Source organism: Thalassophryne amazonica, chromosome 10 (assembly GCF_902500255.1).
Source record: "Thalassophryne amazonica chromosome 10, fThaAma1.1, whole genome shotgun sequence".
Classification (NCBI taxonomy): Eukaryota; Metazoa; Chordata; class Actinopteri; order Batrachoidiformes; family Batrachoididae; genus Thalassophryne; species Thalassophryne amazonica.
Genome location: NC_047112.1, coordinates 27100597 through 27120010, shown reverse-complemented (window position 1 = coordinate 27120010; position 19414 = coordinate 27100597). Strand labels below are relative to the sequence as shown.

The 19414-nt window shown below is 40.5% G+C and overlaps 1 protein-coding gene across 3 annotated transcripts in view; it reads left to right on the top strand.

The window, feature by feature from the left end:
* The window catches only part of LOC117518488 (zinc finger protein GLIS1), a 238252-nt gene extending 231303 nt beyond the window's left edge, over nucleotides 1-6949 (top strand). For all 3 annotated transcript variants that reach the window (XM_034179621.1, XM_034179622.1, XM_034179620.1), the window contains exons 9-11: nucleotides 152-285; nucleotides 1138-1293; nucleotides 6711-6949. In XM_034179621.1, the coding sequence (XP_034035512.1) occupies nucleotides 152-285; nucleotides 1138-1293; nucleotides 6711-6850 (430 nt within the window). In that variant the 3' untranslated portion in view covers nucleotides 6851-6949. The remainder of the gene's footprint in view (nucleotides 1-151; nucleotides 286-1137; nucleotides 1294-6710) is intronic.
* Nucleotides 6950-19414: the final 12465 nt, after the last annotated feature.

The following is a 19414-nucleotide window of genomic DNA, read 5'->3' as shown; positions in this document are numbered from 1 at the left end:
ATCATGCGGTTAGCCGGCCTGCACGGAACTCCAGCTTTGATTGGGATGTCAGTCAGTGAAGCATTTTATTGGGGAATTATTTAGGCCATCTTATAGGAATGATATATTAAGAGTATGTGTACCTCACCCAACCTCTTGCTGTTTCTTCCAGGGTTTCGGGTCCTCTCCTGTCTCCGGGAATGAAAGGAACAGGAACGCCGCCTCCTTCACTGGAGAAACAGCAGCATGTCCACCCCCACCACAAGCCCTACTCTCATTATCACCACCATCCCTCTGCCAATGATGGTAAGCCTGACTGACACAAAACGCAGCCTGACACGTTGCTGTAAATCTTTCTCTGGGAATTTTCAGTTTTCATTGGCATATCAATCTAATATCCTGAAATGTTTCCCGTGGCAGGTGATTTAATAACATCTAGTCCATCTGGTACTCTTATATAAGTTCTCAACATAGATCTCACTGTGTCAGATGCACAAATGTGTCATTTTTTAAAAACCCTCAGTGCACCACCAGAGCCGCATGAAAGACCTCAAAGAGAGGAAGTCGTGTCTTAAAACATCGATACTACCCCGCGGCTCTGTCAGAGAGATTTTAGGACACAGAGATTAGAGTCGTAGAGAAAAGAATGGTCGGGGGGGGGGGGGGGGGGGGGGGGGAGACCACATGCCGGAAGCCTTTTCCCTGCTCTGAATTAGCCAACAAAACGCTGGGTCATGTCTCTAACTGTCTCTCAGCACCCAGTATGGCGGGCTCAGCTGTCACTCGTGAGCTGTTTCTTAATGCCTTAAACACTGTTTTCCCTGTAGAGATCTGCACACGGACGTCTCTATAACCCCGCTGTGGTCACAGAGTTGGGTAAAAGCGCTCCAGAAAAGGCTGCTTTCACATTATCATGACTCCTGTGGTTGATCTGGAGTACAAACTGAGATGATTGGGACAAATGTTCCATAGTATGGGACCTGGCGGCGTTGGTAAATGCACAAATATAGAACTGTCATAATGATAAGTCCGCATTAAGTTTCAAGCGGACGGGGTGGGTGCTGACTTTGCAAACAATCATTCATGGGAACTATAGTGGCAGTTGATCAAGTCTGGCTTCTATTTTCAGTTACATGCTTTTTTTGTTGTATTTCCTAGAATACCAAGGAAGCTTTCAGAGCTGCTTCCATTTTGGAGACGCCTACAGAATGGAGCAGACAGTCAGCGGTGCCCATGTCCCAGGAGAGTCCAACAGCTACACTTCAAACCAGCACAATGGCTTCCACATGTCTACTAACAACACTGGCTCTGCAGGTGAGCCAGCGCACGTTCCTGTTAGACCACTATCAATGACTGTAAATGCAGATGGAAGTATGGCAGCTCCAGAAAATTGGAGCTACAATGTCTAAAATCACCCCCTATTGCCTGGGATAAGAATAACATGTTAGCCAGACCCACTTCCATACAAAGCCATGGTATGGGCCAAAAGAAATTTTAATTGCACAACCTGCCTCTCCCACTATTTTCTGCCTTTCCATCCATCCTGTGGATGTTAACTGGTCTTGTGGTCTTGATTTTGGTGTCAAATTATTTGCAAGATACAAGTTACTATAGGCTGTAATTGGAGCATGATGAGAAACGTATTTTCCAGAGTATTGGCAAATAAATAGAGAAATAAAAATCACCCACTACTCAGACCTCACAACTGTCTATCTGTTGATTAACCTGAGTAACATAATTTATGTTCATAAGGGTACCAGACAAGGAGACGTGACCTCGGCCTTGTTTTTTAAGTTATTATGTAATGCATCAGGAAGTGTTTCCATTTGTGGCAAATCTTTCAAAAGTTCTACGGTGTTGAGTTCTATATTCTGTTTGCCAGCTTTTGCTGAGTAACAGTCCTTATAGTGCAGCAGATAAGTGAATATTTACAGAGGAATCCTTCAAATGGTGATGCAAGCACAAAATGTGGCATTACATAATTAGACATTGCTCTTTTGCTGGAAAAGCAGAGTGTCCATGTGAAAGATGGCCAGTGTCAAAATTTAAAAATGTTTCAATAAATATTAGAAGGCATTCCATATTATTTGTTTGATCATAGAGATTTAAAAAAGGTATAGTTTGGTCGATCTATGACTGAATTCTGTGGAGTTATGGGGTTAAAAAAAAAAAAAAGCAAAAATGGTGGTAAAGGTCAATTTCAGTTTGTACAGTCAAAAGTTGAAGTTGCCCCAATTTTGGTAAAAAGGTGGTGCAAATTATTGGTTGAGCTAATAGGATTAATACATGGAATAGTTTTGACTGTGTTGAATATTTGCAAAGTAAAGGTCAAACAATGTCGACCTCCATTGGATTCTATGACGTGACATATGTTAACCCGTAACATGATAACTAAGCATGACCCATGGTGCAAACTATTCCTTTTTAAACTCCTATTAGCTCAACCAATAATTTGCATCACTTTTTACCAAAATTAGAGCAACTTTAACTTTTGACCACTGTACAAACTGAAATTGACCTTTGTCACCATTCTTGCTGTTTTTACCCCATAATGCCATAACATTCAGTTATAGATAGTCCAAACTATACCTTTTTTACCTCTTTGTGATCAGACAAATAATATGGTATAATTTTCAACATGATTTGAGCATCTTTTAATTTTGACCCTTGTGTAATTCCGTCAATTGACCCCTACCTGGCTGCCTACTGAAAATTCAAATGGTCAATCGTTTTTTCAAGAGTTAATGTCTAAGGTGTATCTGTGGCGGAATTTGGTGCTTCTATCACCATTTGCAGAATTCCTCTATAATATTCTGTTATCTGCTGCACTATTGGTGAAAATCAGTAAAAAAAAGGTCAAACAATGTCAAAGTCAAACTATTCCTTTAAAAAGGAATAGTTTGCATCATGTGTGATGCTTAGTTATCATGTTACAGGGTCACATATGTCACATGTCATAGAATCCAATGGATGTCAACATTGTTTAACCTTTACTTTTTCAAAGGAGTTACAACCACAATTACAATGAAGTTGGGACGTTGTGTAAAATGTAAATAAAAACAGAATACAATGATTTGAAAATCCTCTTCAACCTATATGCAATTGAATACACCACAAAGACAAGATATTTAATGTTCAAACTGATAAACTTTATTGTTTTTGTGCAAATATTTGATCATTTTGAAATGGATGCCTGCAACATGTTTCAAAAAAGCTGGGACAGTGGTATGTTTACCACTGTGTTACATCACCTTTCCTTCTAACAACACTCAATAAGCGTGTGGGAACTGAGGACAGTAATTGTTGAAGCTTTGTAGGTGGAATTCTTTCCCATTCTTGCTTGATGCACGACTTCAGTTGTTCAACAGTCCGGGGTCTCCGTTGTCGTATTTTGCGCTTCATAATGTGCCACACATTTTCAATGGGCGAGGTCTGTACTGCAGGCAGGCCAGTCTAGTACCTGCATTCTTTTACTACAAAGCCACGCTGTTGTAACACGTGCAGAATGTGGCTTGGCATGGTCTTGCTGAAATAAGCAGGGACGTCCCTGAAAAAGACGTTGCTTGGATGGCAGCATGTGTTGCTCCAAATCCTGGATGTACCTTTCAGCATTGATGGTGCCATCACAGATGTGTAAGTTGCCCATGTCATGGCACTAACACACCCCCATACCATCACAGATGCTGGCTTTTGAACTTTGCACTGTTAACAATCTGGAAGATCTTTTTCCTCTTTTGTCCAGAGGACCCAACGTCCATGATTTCCAAAAACAATTTGAAACGTGGACTCATCAGACCACAGCACACTTTTCCACTTTGCGTCTGTCCATTTCAAATGAGCTTGGGCCCAGAGAAGGCGGCTGCATTTCTGGATGTTGTTGATGTATGGCTTTCACTTTGCATGGTAGAGTTTTAACTTGCACTTGTAGATGTAGCGACGAACTGTGTTAACAGACAATGGTTTCTGAAGTGTTCCTGAACCCACGCGGTAAGATCCTTTACACAATGACTGTCGGTTTTTAATGTAGTGCCACCTGAGGGATCGAAGGTCACGGGCATTCAATGTTGGTTTTTGGCCTTACCGCTTACGTGTAGAAAGTTCTCCAGATTCTCTGAATCCTTTGATTATATTGTGGACTGTAGATGATGGAATCCATAAATTCCTTACAATTGAATGTTGAGAAACATTGTTCTTAAACTGTTGGACTATTTTTTCATGCACTTTTCACAAAGTGGTGATCCTCGCCCCATCTTTGCTTGTGAACAGCTGAGACTTTTGGGGATGCTCCTTTTATACCCAATCATGAGTGTCCTCAGTTCCCAAACGCTTATAGGGTGTTGTTAGAAGGAAAGGTGATGTAACACCATGGTAAACATACCACTGTCCCAGCTTTTTTGAACCGTGTTGCAGGCATCCATTTCAAAATGGGCAAATATTTGCACAAAAACAAAGTTTATCAATTTGAACATTAAATATCTTGTCTTTGTGGTGTATTCAATTGAATATAGATTGAAGAGGATTTGCAAATCACTGTATTCTGTTTTTATTTACATTTTACACAACGTCCCAACTTCACTGGAATTGGGGTTGTAACTGTACTAGTTGTTTAATAGTCAACATGTTTGGGATCCAAGCCCAGGCCACTGGCTCAAAAGTCCAATGCCCTACTACCAATGCAACAGTAGCTTCAACTCATCATACAACCCCTGGCAAAAATTATGGAATCACCGGCTTCGGAGGATGTTCATTCAGTTGTTTAATTTTGTAGAAAAAAAGCAGATCACAGACATGACACAAAACTAAAGTCATTTCAAATGGCAACTTTCTAGCTTTAAGAAACACTATAAGAAAGCAGGAAAAAATTGTGGCAGTCAGTAACGGTTACTTTTTTAGACCAAGCCGAGGGAAAAAAATATGGAATCACTCAATTCTGAGGAAAAAATTATGGAATCATGAAAAACAAAAGAACGCTCCATCACATCACTAGTATTTTGTTGCACCACCTCTGGCTTTTATAACAGCTTGCAGTCTCTGAGGCATGGACTTAATGAGTGACAAACAGTACTCTTCATCAATCTGGCTCCAACTTTCTCTGATTGCTGTTGCCAGATCAGCTTTGCAGGTTGGAGCCTTGTCATGGACCATTTTCTTCAACTTCCACCAAAGATTTTCAATTGGATTAAGATCAGGACTATTTGCGTCCATGACATTGACCCTATGTGTCTTTTTGCAAGGAATGTTTTCACAGTTTTTGCTCTATGGCAAGATGCATTATCATCTTGAAAATGATTTCATCATCCCCAAACATCCTTTCAATTGATGGGATAAGAAAAGTGTCCAAAATATCAACGTAAACTTGTGCATTTATTGATGATGTAATGACAGCCATCTCCCCAGTGCTTTTACCTGACATGCAGCCCCATATCATCAATGACTGTGGAAATTTACATGTTCTCTTCAGGCAGTCATCTTTATAAATCTCATTGGAACGGCACCAAACAAAAGTTCCAGCATCATCACCTTGCCCAATGCAGATTCGAGATTCATCACTGAATATGACTTTTGTCCAGTCATCCACAGTCCACGATTGCTTTTCCTTAGCCCATTGTAACCTTGTTTTTTTCTTGTTTAGGTGTTAATGATGGCTTTCGTTTAGCTTTTCTGTATGTAAATACCATTTCCTTTAGGCGGTTTCTTACAGTTCGGCCACAGACGTTGACTCCAGTTTCCTACCATTCGTTCCTCATTTGTTTTGTTGTGCATTTTTGATTTTTGAGACATATTGCTTTAAGTTTTCTGTCTTGACGCTTTGATGTCTTCCTTGGTCTACCAGTATGTTTGCCTTTAACAACCTTCCCATGTTGTTTGTATTTGGTCAGAGTTTAGACACAGCTAACTGTGAACAACCAACATCTTTTGCAACATTGCGTGATGATTTACCCTCTTTTAAGAGTTTGATAATCCTCTCCTTTGTTTCAATTGACATTTCTCGTGTTGGAGCCATGATTCATGTCAGTCCACTTGGTGCAACAGCTCTCCAAGATGTGATCACTCCTTTTTAGATGCAGACTAACGAGCAGATCTGATTTGATGCAGGTGTTAGTTTTGGGGATGAAAATTTACAGGGTGATTCCATAATTTATTCCTCAGAATTGAGTGAGTCCATATTTTTTTCCCTCTGCTTGGTCTAAAAAAGTAACCGTTACTGACTGCCACAATTTTTTTTTTCTTGATTTCTTATAGTGTTTCTTAAAGCCAGAAAGTTGCCATTTGAAATGACTTTAGTTTTGTGTCATGTCTGTGATCTGCTTTTTTCTACAAAATTAAACAACTGAATGAACATCCTCTGAGGCCGGTGATTCCATAATTTTTGCCAGGGGTTGTACATACAAAAAGAGAAACCCTAAGCCTATTCTAAAACCCAAACTCTAACCTTAAACCTAACCCCTTACTCTAAAAATAACCCCAAACATGGCTACACTACATATGATCAGAATTTGGCGTTATTAATATGGCTATGCATGCATAGCATACTCTGTGAAAAGCGCCCACCGTGGAAAACCCTGTGTCCTCTTACTGATAGTTGTCTGGTGGAGGGGGGCTCAGATCTCTACTTTCAAATGGCATTGCAGCATCCATCAAAATATTTTCTCCTTACTTTGTTTTTCCTGTAGCCAGAGAGTGAATGATACTGATTTAATGATTTCATCACTAAATCGTGTCTGCTGCAGGCTTCAGTGTGACCCATGAGATGCAAGTAGGCGGAGCAGGGTGCCAGTTCTCCTCCAGCCCAGAGGACAGTATCTTCTTCCAGGTGGGGAGCTTCGACCGCAACCTGAGCCACATCTCCTCCATCTACACAGAGACATAGAGCAGCGACACTGGAGCAAAGAACATTTCACAACTCCTTCCGCACCGGGATCACCTCCAGTTCCTCATTACATATAGTATCTGACCTATTTAGCAGGAGCAAGATGAAAAAAGAAACAAGCTTTTAAAGTCAAATGGTCAGTTTAACATACTTACAAGTGACAGATTGTGTAACACCATGATAACGTAATGGTCACGATGCCAAGTGATCTTACAAGACCATTAACGAGGTCACACTTTGCATCTTCAGTTCAAAAATCACATTTATTTACCAAGTATCACGTTCAAGGAGTTAAGCGGTCTATAAATCTGCATTACCAGCAGCCCCATGCAGCGTTGTCCGTCTTTATTTTGTATAAACTTCAGTCACTGCTGAATGGACTCATGTTTCACTGAGTGTTTCTTCCTTTCTAGTCTACATCATTCATTCTACTCCACGCTAAAGTGTACAGTATCATATAATATTGGTGTGTTGTTTTAGCAGTGGAAAAGTTTGTTTTGCATTTCTGTATTTTTGTGGTTATGTGCTTTGCTTATGGGTTTATTTCTGGAGGAGGGCGAATTCTGTAACATTGCAGAGAAACCGGCATACTTTATTATATGTATAAAATGTACAGTTTGTTTACAACAATTATTTGAATGTTGCTCGGGTCACGAAATAAAAAAAACTGAATGACTGAGCTGTTTCGTTTTTAATAGAAAAAAAATGACAACTATACAGATAATGTTTAGAGGAACCAGTTAGTTGGACGTATCACGCAAAAATGTTTCGCAACTGGAGGATGCTCAGAGCGCTAAACCTCAATTCAAGGCCTGCAACTGTTCAAAATGTCTTGATATGGTAAAAAAGAAACCTTAATTGGTGGAGTGGAGAAGTGTTAGTAAAGTGGGTCTGTAGCGCCCTCTATTGTACAAGAATGCACAGACATCACAACCTTGACTTGGAATTTGTTTTACCATATGATTTTCAATGTTATTGCCTTTTAGATACACCAGTCTTAGATTTTGCATGACACTTTATTAATGTATTATTAAAGCTTTTTGTTGAAGTAGATCTTGTAATAGAAGTTGCTAAAAAGGACGATGAGAGGGGCACGGTATCTCACACCACGGTGTTCGTCACACTCTGTGAACAGGTTGCAGCTGCACCAGCTGCACCTGGAGAGGCATTTCAGAGGAGTAAGATGCATCTGTAATGACACTCCTAAACTTCATGCATGTTCTTGAACAAAGCAGGAGCTGCGAGGTAATCTATGTACATCACGATGTGAACAGAGGTGTTGCATAGGCTGTTAAAGAATGCTGCAGAGCTTTCCCTTATCATGCCCCTGTTCTGTGGAATGATCTCCCTGCGTCAATAAAACGGTCAGACTCTGTGGAGACTTTCAAGTCGACTTAAGACGCACTTATTTTCCCTTTTGTGTGGCTAGCATACTGGCATAGTATGTTTCTATGCTTTTTACTCTTTTAAATTCATTTTATTAGTAAACAAAGCAGGTCAGCCTCAACTTTATCTAAAGTCTGGGGCTTTTAGTGAAGCTTAGGGCTAGTTGCCGGCAATCACTTTAGTATTTCTTGTTTTTCCTTGTTGCTTAATGCTGACAAATTATACCTTATTTGTTGTCTTTCTGCTGCCTGATTCTGTATTCTCTCTCTCTCTCTCAGGTGCAGCTCCATCCAGAAGTGGGAGTGGGTATCTTCTTCTGCAAGCCTCCCATCCTGGACATCAGCATGGACTCCCAAAATGTCCTCTATATTTGTATTGTCAACTGTGCTGGTGGCATGGCCCAAGCAGAGGGTCACCCCTTTGAGCCTGGTCTGCTTGAGGTGTCTTCCTCAAATCGTCAGAGGGAGTTTTTCCCTTACCACTGTTGCCTGTGTGCTTGCTCTAAGGGTTGGTAAGGTTAGACCTTACTTGTGTGAAGCGCCTTGAGGCAGTTTTGTTGTGATTTGGCGGTATATAAATTAAAATACTGAATTGAATTTTAGGATGTGACACAACCAAAATGTATAGTGTGACAAAAAGCTCAACTATGGAAGATAATTCACTTTTTTTGGAGTTCCAAAGATGCAGCATATGCTCACAATGTTACCAACCTACTTTGTAATCATTGGCAAGCTAGTGATAAAGTGTCTGAAGACTTAAAAAAAGTATCTCATTAACCGTTTAGGAATTTTCTATACATAGTACCTCACACACACAAATCATCACTTACACAGCCAGTTTTCTTTCATCAATTCAACGGCTGGAAACATGAATATTGACAAGTCACTGATTATGTCTTGGATTTCATTCACATTTGTTAATAAAAATACAAACAGCCTGGTAAATCTGTCTGAACTTGGCAGTTCTCAAAAACTGAAGCAAAAAGACGAGTGAGGAACCCACCAAGACAACCATAGCAATTCTAAAGGAGTTAGAGGCTTTTGTGGCTGTATTTGGAGAAATTGTGCATCGTGTAATTTTGTTTGTTGAAAGACCAGTCGCAGCTTTATTGTGTAGTGAAATGGAGAAGACTCTTAATACAAGAAAATCGATCAAATCTAGGCTAGAGCTTCTGTCAAACTTGCAGCATACATTTCGCAAGTCATACAAGTGTAAAATGAGCTGTTTTGGCCCTGACCTTTTCTTAGCATGGGAGTTTTAACATGCACAGACAGAACTGTAGAACTTTTGGGGATTTTTTTGTTGTTGTTTGTTTGTTTTAAACCCAACTTTCCACAGTATGGTGCCCTTTGGAGTAAATCAGAATACTGAGTGACTACATACCTGACCCCTGCCCACCAGCTGAAGATCATTGTGCTGTGGTGGTAGACATGAAGAAAGTCAGCTGGCTGTTCTTCTTCCTCAAGGACCATCACAAGTTGGTGGTTGGTTCTCACTGCGGTATTGTATCACTTCCTGTTCCGGAGCACAGCGGTGTGTTGCTGTATCTGTTAGCTGTTTAATCTGCGCAGTTAGATTGATCTAGTTACCTAGATAACGATTTGTTTCACAGTGTTATCTTCACGTGCCTTAACTAAAGCACTCCCTCTGCTGAATCACCTCTAAATTATTTACACATTATTCGCTTTGTGTGTTTTTAGGAATCCGCTAGCTTAGCGCAGCTACTAGCTCTTAGCCGGTTTAGCATGGCGGCTTCTCCTGTCTCTCCCGCACTTTTCTGCTCTGGGTGTGAAATGTTTAGTTATTCCTCGGCCTCCTTTAGCAGTAATGGTACTTGTAATAAGTGTAGCTTATTCGTAGCTTTGGAGGCCAGGCTGGGCGAATTGGAGACTCGGCTCCGCACCGTGGAAAATTCTACAGCTAGCCAGGCCCCTGTAGTCGGTGCGGACCAAGGTAGCTTAGCCGCCGTTAGTTTCCCTCTGGCAGATCCCGAGCAGCCGGGAAAGCAGGCCGACTGGGTGACTGTGAGGAGGAAGCGTAGTTCTAAACAGAAGCCCCGTGTACACCGCCAACCCGTTCACATTTCTAACCGTTTTTCCCCACTCGCGACACACCCGCCGAGGATCAAACTCTGGTTATTGGCGACTCTGTTTTGAGAAATGTGAAGTTAGCGACACCAGCAACCATAGTCAATTGTCTTCCGGGGGCCAGAGCAGGCGACATTGAAGGAAATTTGAAACTGCTGGCTAAGGCTAAGCGTAAATTTGGTAAGATTGTAATTCATGTCGGCAGTAATGACACCCGGTTACGCCAATCGGAGGTCACTAAAATTAACATTGAATCGGTGTGTAACTTTGCAAAAACAATGTCGGACTCTGTAGTTTTCTCTGGGCCCCTCCCCAATCGGACCGGGAGTGACATGTTTAGCCGCATGTTCTCCTTGAATTGCTGGCTGTCTGAGTGGTGTCCAGAAAATGAGGTGGGCTTCATAGATAATTGGCAAAGCTTCTGGGGAAAACCTGGTCTTGTTAGGAGAGACGACATCCATCCCACTTTGGATGGAGCAGCTCTCATTTCTAGAAATCTGGCCAATTTTCTTAAATCCTCCAAACCGTGACTATCCAGGGTTGGGACCAGGAAGCAGAGTTGTAGTCTTACACACCTCTCTGCAGCTTCTCTCCCCCTGCCATCCCCTCATTACCCCATCCCCGTAGAGACGGTGCCTGCTCCCAGACCACCAATAACCAGCAAAAATCTATTTCAGCATAAAAATTCAAAAAGAAAAAATAATATAGCACCTTCAACTGCACCACAGACTAAAACAGTTAAATGTGGTCTATTAAACATTATGTCTCTCTCTTCTAAGTCCCTGTTAGTAAATGATATAATAATTGATCAACATATTGATTTATTCTGCCTTACAGAAACCTGGTTACAGCAGGATGAATATGTTAGTTTAAATGAGTCAACACCCCCGAGTCACACTAACTGCCAGAACGGTCGTAGCACGGGCCGAGGTGGAGGATTAGCAGCAATCTTCCATTCCAGCTTATTAATTAATCAAAAACCCAGACAGAGCTTTAATTCATTTGAAAGCTTGACTCTTAGTCTTGTCCATCCAATTTGGAAGTCCCAAAAAACAGTTTTATTTGTTGTTATCTATCGTCCTCTTGGTCGTTACTGTGAGTTTCTCTGTGAATTTTCAGAACTTTTGTCTGACTTAGTGCTTAGCTCAGATAAGATAATTATAGTGGGCGATTTTAACATCCACACAGATGCTGAGAATGACAGCCTCAACACTGCATTTAATCTATTATTAGACTCAATTGGCTTTGCTCAAAATGTAAATGAGTCCACCCACAACTTTAATCATATCTTAGATCTTGTTCTGACTTATGGTATGGAAATTGAAGACTTAACAGTATTCCCTGAAAACTCCCTTCTGTCTGATCATTTCTTAATAACATTTACATTTACTCTGATGGACTACCCAGCAGTGGGGAATAAGTTTCATTACACTAGCGCTGTAACTAGGTTTAAGGATATGTTTCCTTCTTTATGTTCTCTAATGCCATATACCAACACAGTGCAGAGTAGCTACCTAAACTCTGTAAGTGAGATAGAGTATCTCATCAATAGTTTTACATCCTCATTGAAGACAACTTTGGATGCTGTAGCTCCTCTGAAAAAGAGAGCTTTAAATCAGAAGTGCCTGACTCCGTGGTATAACTCATAAACTCGCAGCTTAAAGCAGATAACCCGTAAGTTGGAGAGGAAATGGCGTCTCACTAACTTAGAAGATCTTCACTTAGCCTGGAAAAAGAGTCTGTTGCTCTATAAAAAAGCCCTCCGTAAAGCTAGGACATCTTACTACTCATCACTAATTGAAGAAAATAAGAACAACCCCAGGTTTCTTTTCAGCACTGTAGCCAAGCTGACAAAGAGTCAGAGCTCTATTGAGCCGAGTATTCCTTTAACTTTAACTAGTAATGACTTCATGACTTTCTTTGCTAATAAAATTTTAACTATTAGAGAAAAAATTACTCATAACCATCCCAAAGACATATCGTTATCTTTGGCTGCTTTCAGTGATGCCAGTATTTGGTTAGACTCTTTCTCTCAGATTGTTCTATCTGAGTTATTTTCATTAGTTACTTCATCCAAACCATCAACATGTCTATTAGACCCCATTCCTACCAGGCTGCTCAAGGAAGCCCTACCATTATTTAATGCTTCGATCTTAAATATGATCAATCTATCTTTATTAGTTGGCTATGTACCACAGGCTTTTAAGGTGGCAGTAATTAAACCATTACTTAAAAAGCCATCACTTGACCCAGCTATCTTAGCTAATTATAGGCCAATCTCCAACCTTCCTTTTCTCTCAAAAATTCTTGAAAGGGTAGTTGTAAAACAGCTAACTGATCATCTGCAGAGGAATGGTCTATTTGAAGAGTTTCAGTCAGGTTTTAGAATTCATCATAGTACAGAAACAGCATTAGTGAAGGTTATAAATGATCTTCTTATGGCCTCAGACAGTGGACTCATCTCTGTGCTTGTTCTGTTAGACCTCAGTGCTGCTTTTGATACTGTTGACCATAAAATTTTATTACAGAGATTAGAGCATGCCATAGGTATTAAAGGCACTGCGCTGCGGTGGTTTGAATCATATTTATCTAATAGATTATAATTTGTTCATGTAAATGGGGAATCTTCTTCACAGACTAAGGTTAATTATGGAGTTCCACAAGGTTCTGTGCTAGGACCAATTTTATTCACTTTATACATGCTTCCCTTAGGCAGTATTATTAGACGGCATTGCTTAAATTTTCATTGTTACGCAGATGATACCCAGCTTTATCTATCCATGAAGCCAGAGGACACACACCAATTAGCTAAACTGCAGGATTGTCTTACAGATATAAGGACATGGATGACCTCTAATTTCCTGCTTTTAAACTCAGATAAAACTGAAGTTATTGTACTTGGCCCCACAAATCTTAGAAACATGGTCTCTAACCAGATCTTTACTCTGGATGGCATTTCCCTGACCTCTAGTAATACTGTGAGAAATCTTGGAGTCATTTTTGAACAGGGTATGTCATTCAAAGCGCATATTAAACAAATATGTAAGACTGCTTTTTTGCATTTACGCAATATCTCTAAAATTAGAAAGGTCTTGTCTCAGAGTGATGCTGAAAAACTAATTCATGCATTTATTTCCTCTAGGCTGGACTATTGTAATTCATTATTATCAGGTTGTCCTAAAAGTTCCCTGAAAAGCCTTCAGTTAATTCAAAATGCTGCAGCTAGAGTACTAACGGGGACTAGAAGGAGAGAGCATATCTCACCCATATTGGCCTCTCTTCATTGGCTTCCTGTTAATTCTAGAATAGAATTTAAAATTCTTCTTCTTACTTATAAGGTTTTGAATAATCAGGTCCCTTCTTATCTTAGGGACCTCATAGTACCATATCACCCCAATAGAGCGCTTCGCTCTCAGACTGCAGGCCTACTTGTAGTTCCTAGGGTTTGTAAGAGTAGAATGGGAGGCAGAGCCTTCAGCTTTCAGGCTCCTCTCCTGTGGAACCAGCTCCCAATTCGGATCAGGGAGACAGACACCCTCTCTACTTTTAAGATTAGGCTTAAAACTTTCCTTTTTGCTAAAGCTTATAGTTAGGGCTGGATCAGGTGACCCTGAACCATCCCTTAGTTATGCTGCTATAGACTTAGACTGCTGGGGGGTTCCCATAATGCACTGAGTGTTTCCTTCTCTTTTTGCTCTGTATGCACCACTCTGCATTTAATCATTAGTGATTGATCTCTGCTCCCCTCCACAGCATGTCTTTTTCCTGGTTCTCTCCCTCAGCCCCAACCAGTCCCAGCAGAAGACTGCCCCTCCCTGAGCCTGGTTCTGCTGGAGGTTTCTTCCTGTTAAAAGGGAGTTTTTCCTTCCCACTGTCGCCAAGTGCTTGCTCACAGGGGGTCGTTTTGACCATTGGGGTTTTTACGTAATTATTGTATGGCCTTGCCTTACAATATAAAGCGCCTTGGGGCAACTGTTGTGATTTGGCGCTATATAAATAAAATTGATTGATTGACAAGTTTTAACTCTGCACTTTTAAACACATGACTTTCACTACAGCCATCCATCAAGAGATTAAAACTTTTTACGTTTTTTTTTTACTGCTGTAGTGGTTTTGTGTCTCTAGCATCATGACACATTATGGATGGATGTATTTATTAATGTGGTGAAGGATGGGTTTTGAGATGTGGAACAACTGAGAAGATTTAGGGAATGATCTTGATCCAAGAAATATTTTTTTCCACACCCTTGAACAGGCATGGCCATTTCTTCTTCTAAAATGTAGTTAATTGCAACAAGCTGATAATGTTTTCACCCATGTGGTTTTGAAGCGGTGGGGCACAGGTCCAGGAATAACCCATAAAGGTTTAGAGGGGATTCAGACCAACACTGGTGTATCCAACCATTTAAAATAAATAAACAGATAAATAAATGAGTTTTTGCCACAAGAGGAGGAGTTTAAGTATCTCTGGGCCTTGTTTGCAAGTGGGGTTAAGTTGGAGCGTGAGATCAATAGACTGATTGGGTGGCAGCTGATGATTTACAGATGCTGTACCGGACTATTGTGGTGAAGAAGGAGCTGAGCCAGAAGGGGAGACTCCAGATTTAAAATCCAAAAGACATCAAGAAGAAATATGTGACAATGGTGGAATATTTTAATGGGGGTTTTAAATATACATTCTTGTGAAGTGTTTAATGGCTCAAACCCACCCACCCCCCCCCACATTGATGTCTATGTGTCTCTTCAGCAGTGCAAACTTTATAATGATCATCCTCATGCTTGATGTTATCAGAACCTTTCAAGATGGCCTGCAGTGCCCTCTAGTGGATATTTTTTCTTAATAGTGCTCATGTGGAAGCATTGTTTCAAATGTAGAGAATGTAGCTGAACAGCACAGGATGGTTGTTTGTAAGATGACTTTAAAGGTGAAGAAGCGACAACAAAGGATCAGATGGTGGACGCTGAAGGAGGAGGACTTTTGTGTGAAATTCAGTGAGGCGGTGAGAGAGGCACTGGATGGAGGGGAAGCAATTTTGGACAGCTGGTAAATACTGCAGGTGTGGTGAGGAAGACGGCTAGGACAATACTGGATGTGACATCTGGAAAGTGGAAGGAAGAGAAGGAGACTTGGTGGTGGAATGAAGATGTCCAAGAAAGCATAAGGAGAAAGAGGCTGGCAAAAAGAACTGGGCTAGTCAGAGAGATGAAGAAAGTAGACAGGAGTACGAGATGTGGCGTAAGGTGAAAGAGAAGTGGCAAAAGCTAAGGAAAAGGCATATTGCGAGCTGTACAAGAAGTTGAATAGCAAGGAAGATGAAAAGGACTTGTACCAATTGGCCAGACAAAGGGACAGAGCTGGAAAGGATGTTCAGCAGGTTAGAGTGGTAAAAGATGTAGATGGTAATGGAGGTGGGATTACACCAAGGATCAGCTCTGAGCCTTTCTTGCAGACAATCGAGGAGAGTGTGTTGAGAAAGTGGAAGGAATATTTTGAGGAGCTGATGGAGAAGTATAGAGGCCAGAAGGAGGTACATTATGTGTTTGTGGACTTAGAGAAAGGTTATGACAGGGTGCCATGAGAAGAGTTGCGGTATTGTATGAGGAACTCTGGAGTTGCAGCGTATTAGAGGGCAATGGAGGACATGTACAAGGACAGTGTGACAGTGGTGACATGTGCAGTAGGAATGACATTCATTCAAGGTGGAGGTGGGATTACACCAAGGATCAGGCTTTCTTGTTTGTAATGGTGATGGACAGGTTGACGGATAAGATCAGACAGGAGTCTCCATGGACTATGATGTTTGCAGATGATATTGTCATCTGTAGTGAGAGTAGAGAGCAGGTTGAATGTATCCCGGAATAATACTTCCACCATATTTTGCCAAGCAGAAGCCAAAGTGGTAGTCAAAAGATGTAATGACTAAATGAAGAAGGCAAATTAAATGGAAAATATTAATTAAAACCGTAACATTTTGTTTTGTTTCTTTTTATGGCCATGGCAGTTTTCTTAAATTCTAATCCATTTCCCAGAGCTCTAAATAAATGCATAATTGTACAAACTTCAATGTCAAAACCAAGCTATACACTCTGTGCAAAGATTTACACTACAGTGAATCACTGTGGAGACAAGGAGCAAGGCCACTGATCTGCTGTTAAAGCTGCAAAGCCAGTAGCTGGAACCAGATCAAGAGGACACATCCGTGGGTGAAAGCTGCCGGGATGCAAGCTGGGGTTTGAGCAACCCTGGCTGGGTCGACTGTGTGAGGCTGTCTGATGCTGAAAAACCCAAAAGAAAGAAAATTACGAATGATGCAACCCAGCACATCTACCAGATGTACCTCTCATTTGGATCCACTGTTCCAAAACAAGTACTTGTGACTCTTCTGTCCATATGAGGATCTCATTGGCGTGGGAACAATTGTCACTCTTTTGCTGTATTTGAAGATGAATGGGAAACAAGTGAGCTGCCCATAAGGGCAAAGGACACAGCCAAGTTGATTTTTGGCTTTTGACAGGCAGGCGGATAGATCTCTGACCTCCCAGTGTTAATATAAATTTTGATTTTGAGAGTTTTACAGTTCTTGAGTTTTCGGATGTGGAAGGTTTTGTCGTACAGACAGATGGATAGACCAATAGGAGAGCAGGTTCTCTTAACAAGCACAACTTATAGTTGTGAATTAGTATTTTCACTTGGTTAATCACAAAATACCACCAGAAGTCTAATTTCCTACAACCCCAAATCCAATAAAGTTGGGACGTTGTGTAAAATGTAAATAAAACAGAATACAATGATTTGCAAATCCTCTTCAACCTATATTCAGCTATTGTTTTTGTGCAAATATTTGTTCATTTTGAAATGGATGCCTACAACACATTTCAAAAAAGCTGGGACAGTGGTATGTTTACCACTGTGTTACATCACCTTTCCTTCTAACAACACTCAATAAGCGTTTGGGAGCTGAGGACACTAATTGTTGAAGTTTTGTAGGTGGAATTATTTCCCATTCTTGCTTGATGTATGACATCAGTTGTTCAACAGTCCGGGGTCTCTGTTGTCATATTTTGTGCTTCATAATGCGCCACACATTTTCAATGGGCGACAGGTCTGGACTGCAGGCAGGCCAGTCTAGTACCCGCACTCTTTTACTATGAAGCTACGCTGTTGTAACACGTGCAGAATGTGGCTTTGCATTGTCTTGCTGAAATAAGCAGCGACGTCCCTGAAAAAGACGTTGCTTGGATGGCAGCATGTGTTGCTTCAAAACCTGGATGTACCTTTCAGTATTGATGGTGCCATCACAGATGTGTAAGTTGTCCATGCCAAGGGCACTAACACACCCCCATACCATCACAGATGCTGGCTTTTGAACTTTGCGCTGGTAACAATCTGGATGGTCTTTTTCCTCTTTTGTCCGGAGGACACAACATCCATGATTTCCGAAAACAATTTGAAATGTGGACTCATCAGACCACAGCACACTTTTCCACTTTGCGTCTGTCCATTTCAAATGAGTTTGGGCCCAGAACAGGCGGCATCGTTTCTGGATGTTGTTGATGTGTGGCTTTCGCTTTGCATGGTAGAGTTTTAACTTGCACTTGTAGATGTAGCGACGAACTGTGTCAACTGTGTCAAGTGTTCCTGAGTCCACGCGGTAAGATTCTTTACACAATGTCTGTTTTTAATGCAGTGTCACCTGAGAGATCAAAGGTCATGGGCATTCAATGTTGGTTTTCGTCCTTGCCACTTACGTGTAGAAAGTTCAACAGATTCTCTGAATCTTCTGATTATATTATGGACTGTAGATGATGGAATCCCTAAATTCCTTGCAAATGAATGTTGAGAAACACTGTTCTTAAACTGTTGGACTATTTTTTCACGCAGTTGTTCACAAAGTGGTGATCTCGCCCCATCTTTGCTTGTAAAGGGCTGAGATTTTTGGAGATGCTCCTTTAATAAAAGAAATACTTCTTTACGATACTTAAGCAGAATTTTGACGTATCTGTACTTTACTTCATTATTTACATTTCTGGCAACTTTCACTTTTACTCCACTACATTTCCTCAATAAAATGTATACTTTTACTCCAATACATTTCTCTTAACCATCCTCTTTACTCATTACTATAATATAAAAGTAGAAGAAATTTATAAAATGTTGATGCTGAGCCTTGATGCCGAAAAGGCATTCGATCGGGTTAATTGGAATTTTTGTATAAAGTCTTAGAAAAATTTCAATTCCACCAATCATTTATAAAAATAATACAAACACTATATAAATATCCAAAAGCAAGAATTAAAGTAAATAGAGCCCTTTCCAAATCATTTAATCTGGAGAGAGGAAATAGACAGGGCTGCCCTAGTAGCCCATTATGCTTTACCATTTTTATTGAAGCTTTGAGTCAGGGTATCAGCCAAAACACTAATATAACTGGGGTGAACATGTGTGGCCAAGAACACAAGATTTTGTTATTTGCAGATGATGTGTTGATTTATTTGACAAACCCTGACACATCTCTTCCTAGCCTTCTTTCCTACTTAGACACTTTTAGTTCAGTATCTGGGTATAAACTGAATATTTCTAAAACACAAATACTGAGTTTCAATTATAAACCATCTCAAATACTGACTTCCAAGATTCAAACAAATTGGAATTTGGAGCATATAGAATATCTTGGAGTAAACATTCCAAAAGATTTATCTAAACTGTATGAAATTAATCTAACTCCTTTGTATCAGAAGATTAAAAGTGATATAAAAAGATGGGATCTGCTACCAATATTTAATTTTGAATCAAGAGTGGACACAGTCAAAATGAACATTTTACCCAGGATGTTGTATTTATTTCAGTCACTCCCAATTCCAATTAGTGATGAGCAGTTCAATAAATGGGATAAATTAATCTCCAAGTTTATTTGGCAGGGGAAAAGGCCAAGATTGAGACTGAAGACCCTTCAATTGGTCAAAGGGAGGGGAGGCCTTGCCTTGCCATGTTTCAAGGATTATTATATGTCAGCCCAATTTAGAACATTGGTGTGTTGGTGCAACACAGATTATGAAGCCAGGTGGAAGCAAATAGAAACTAAAATTTCAG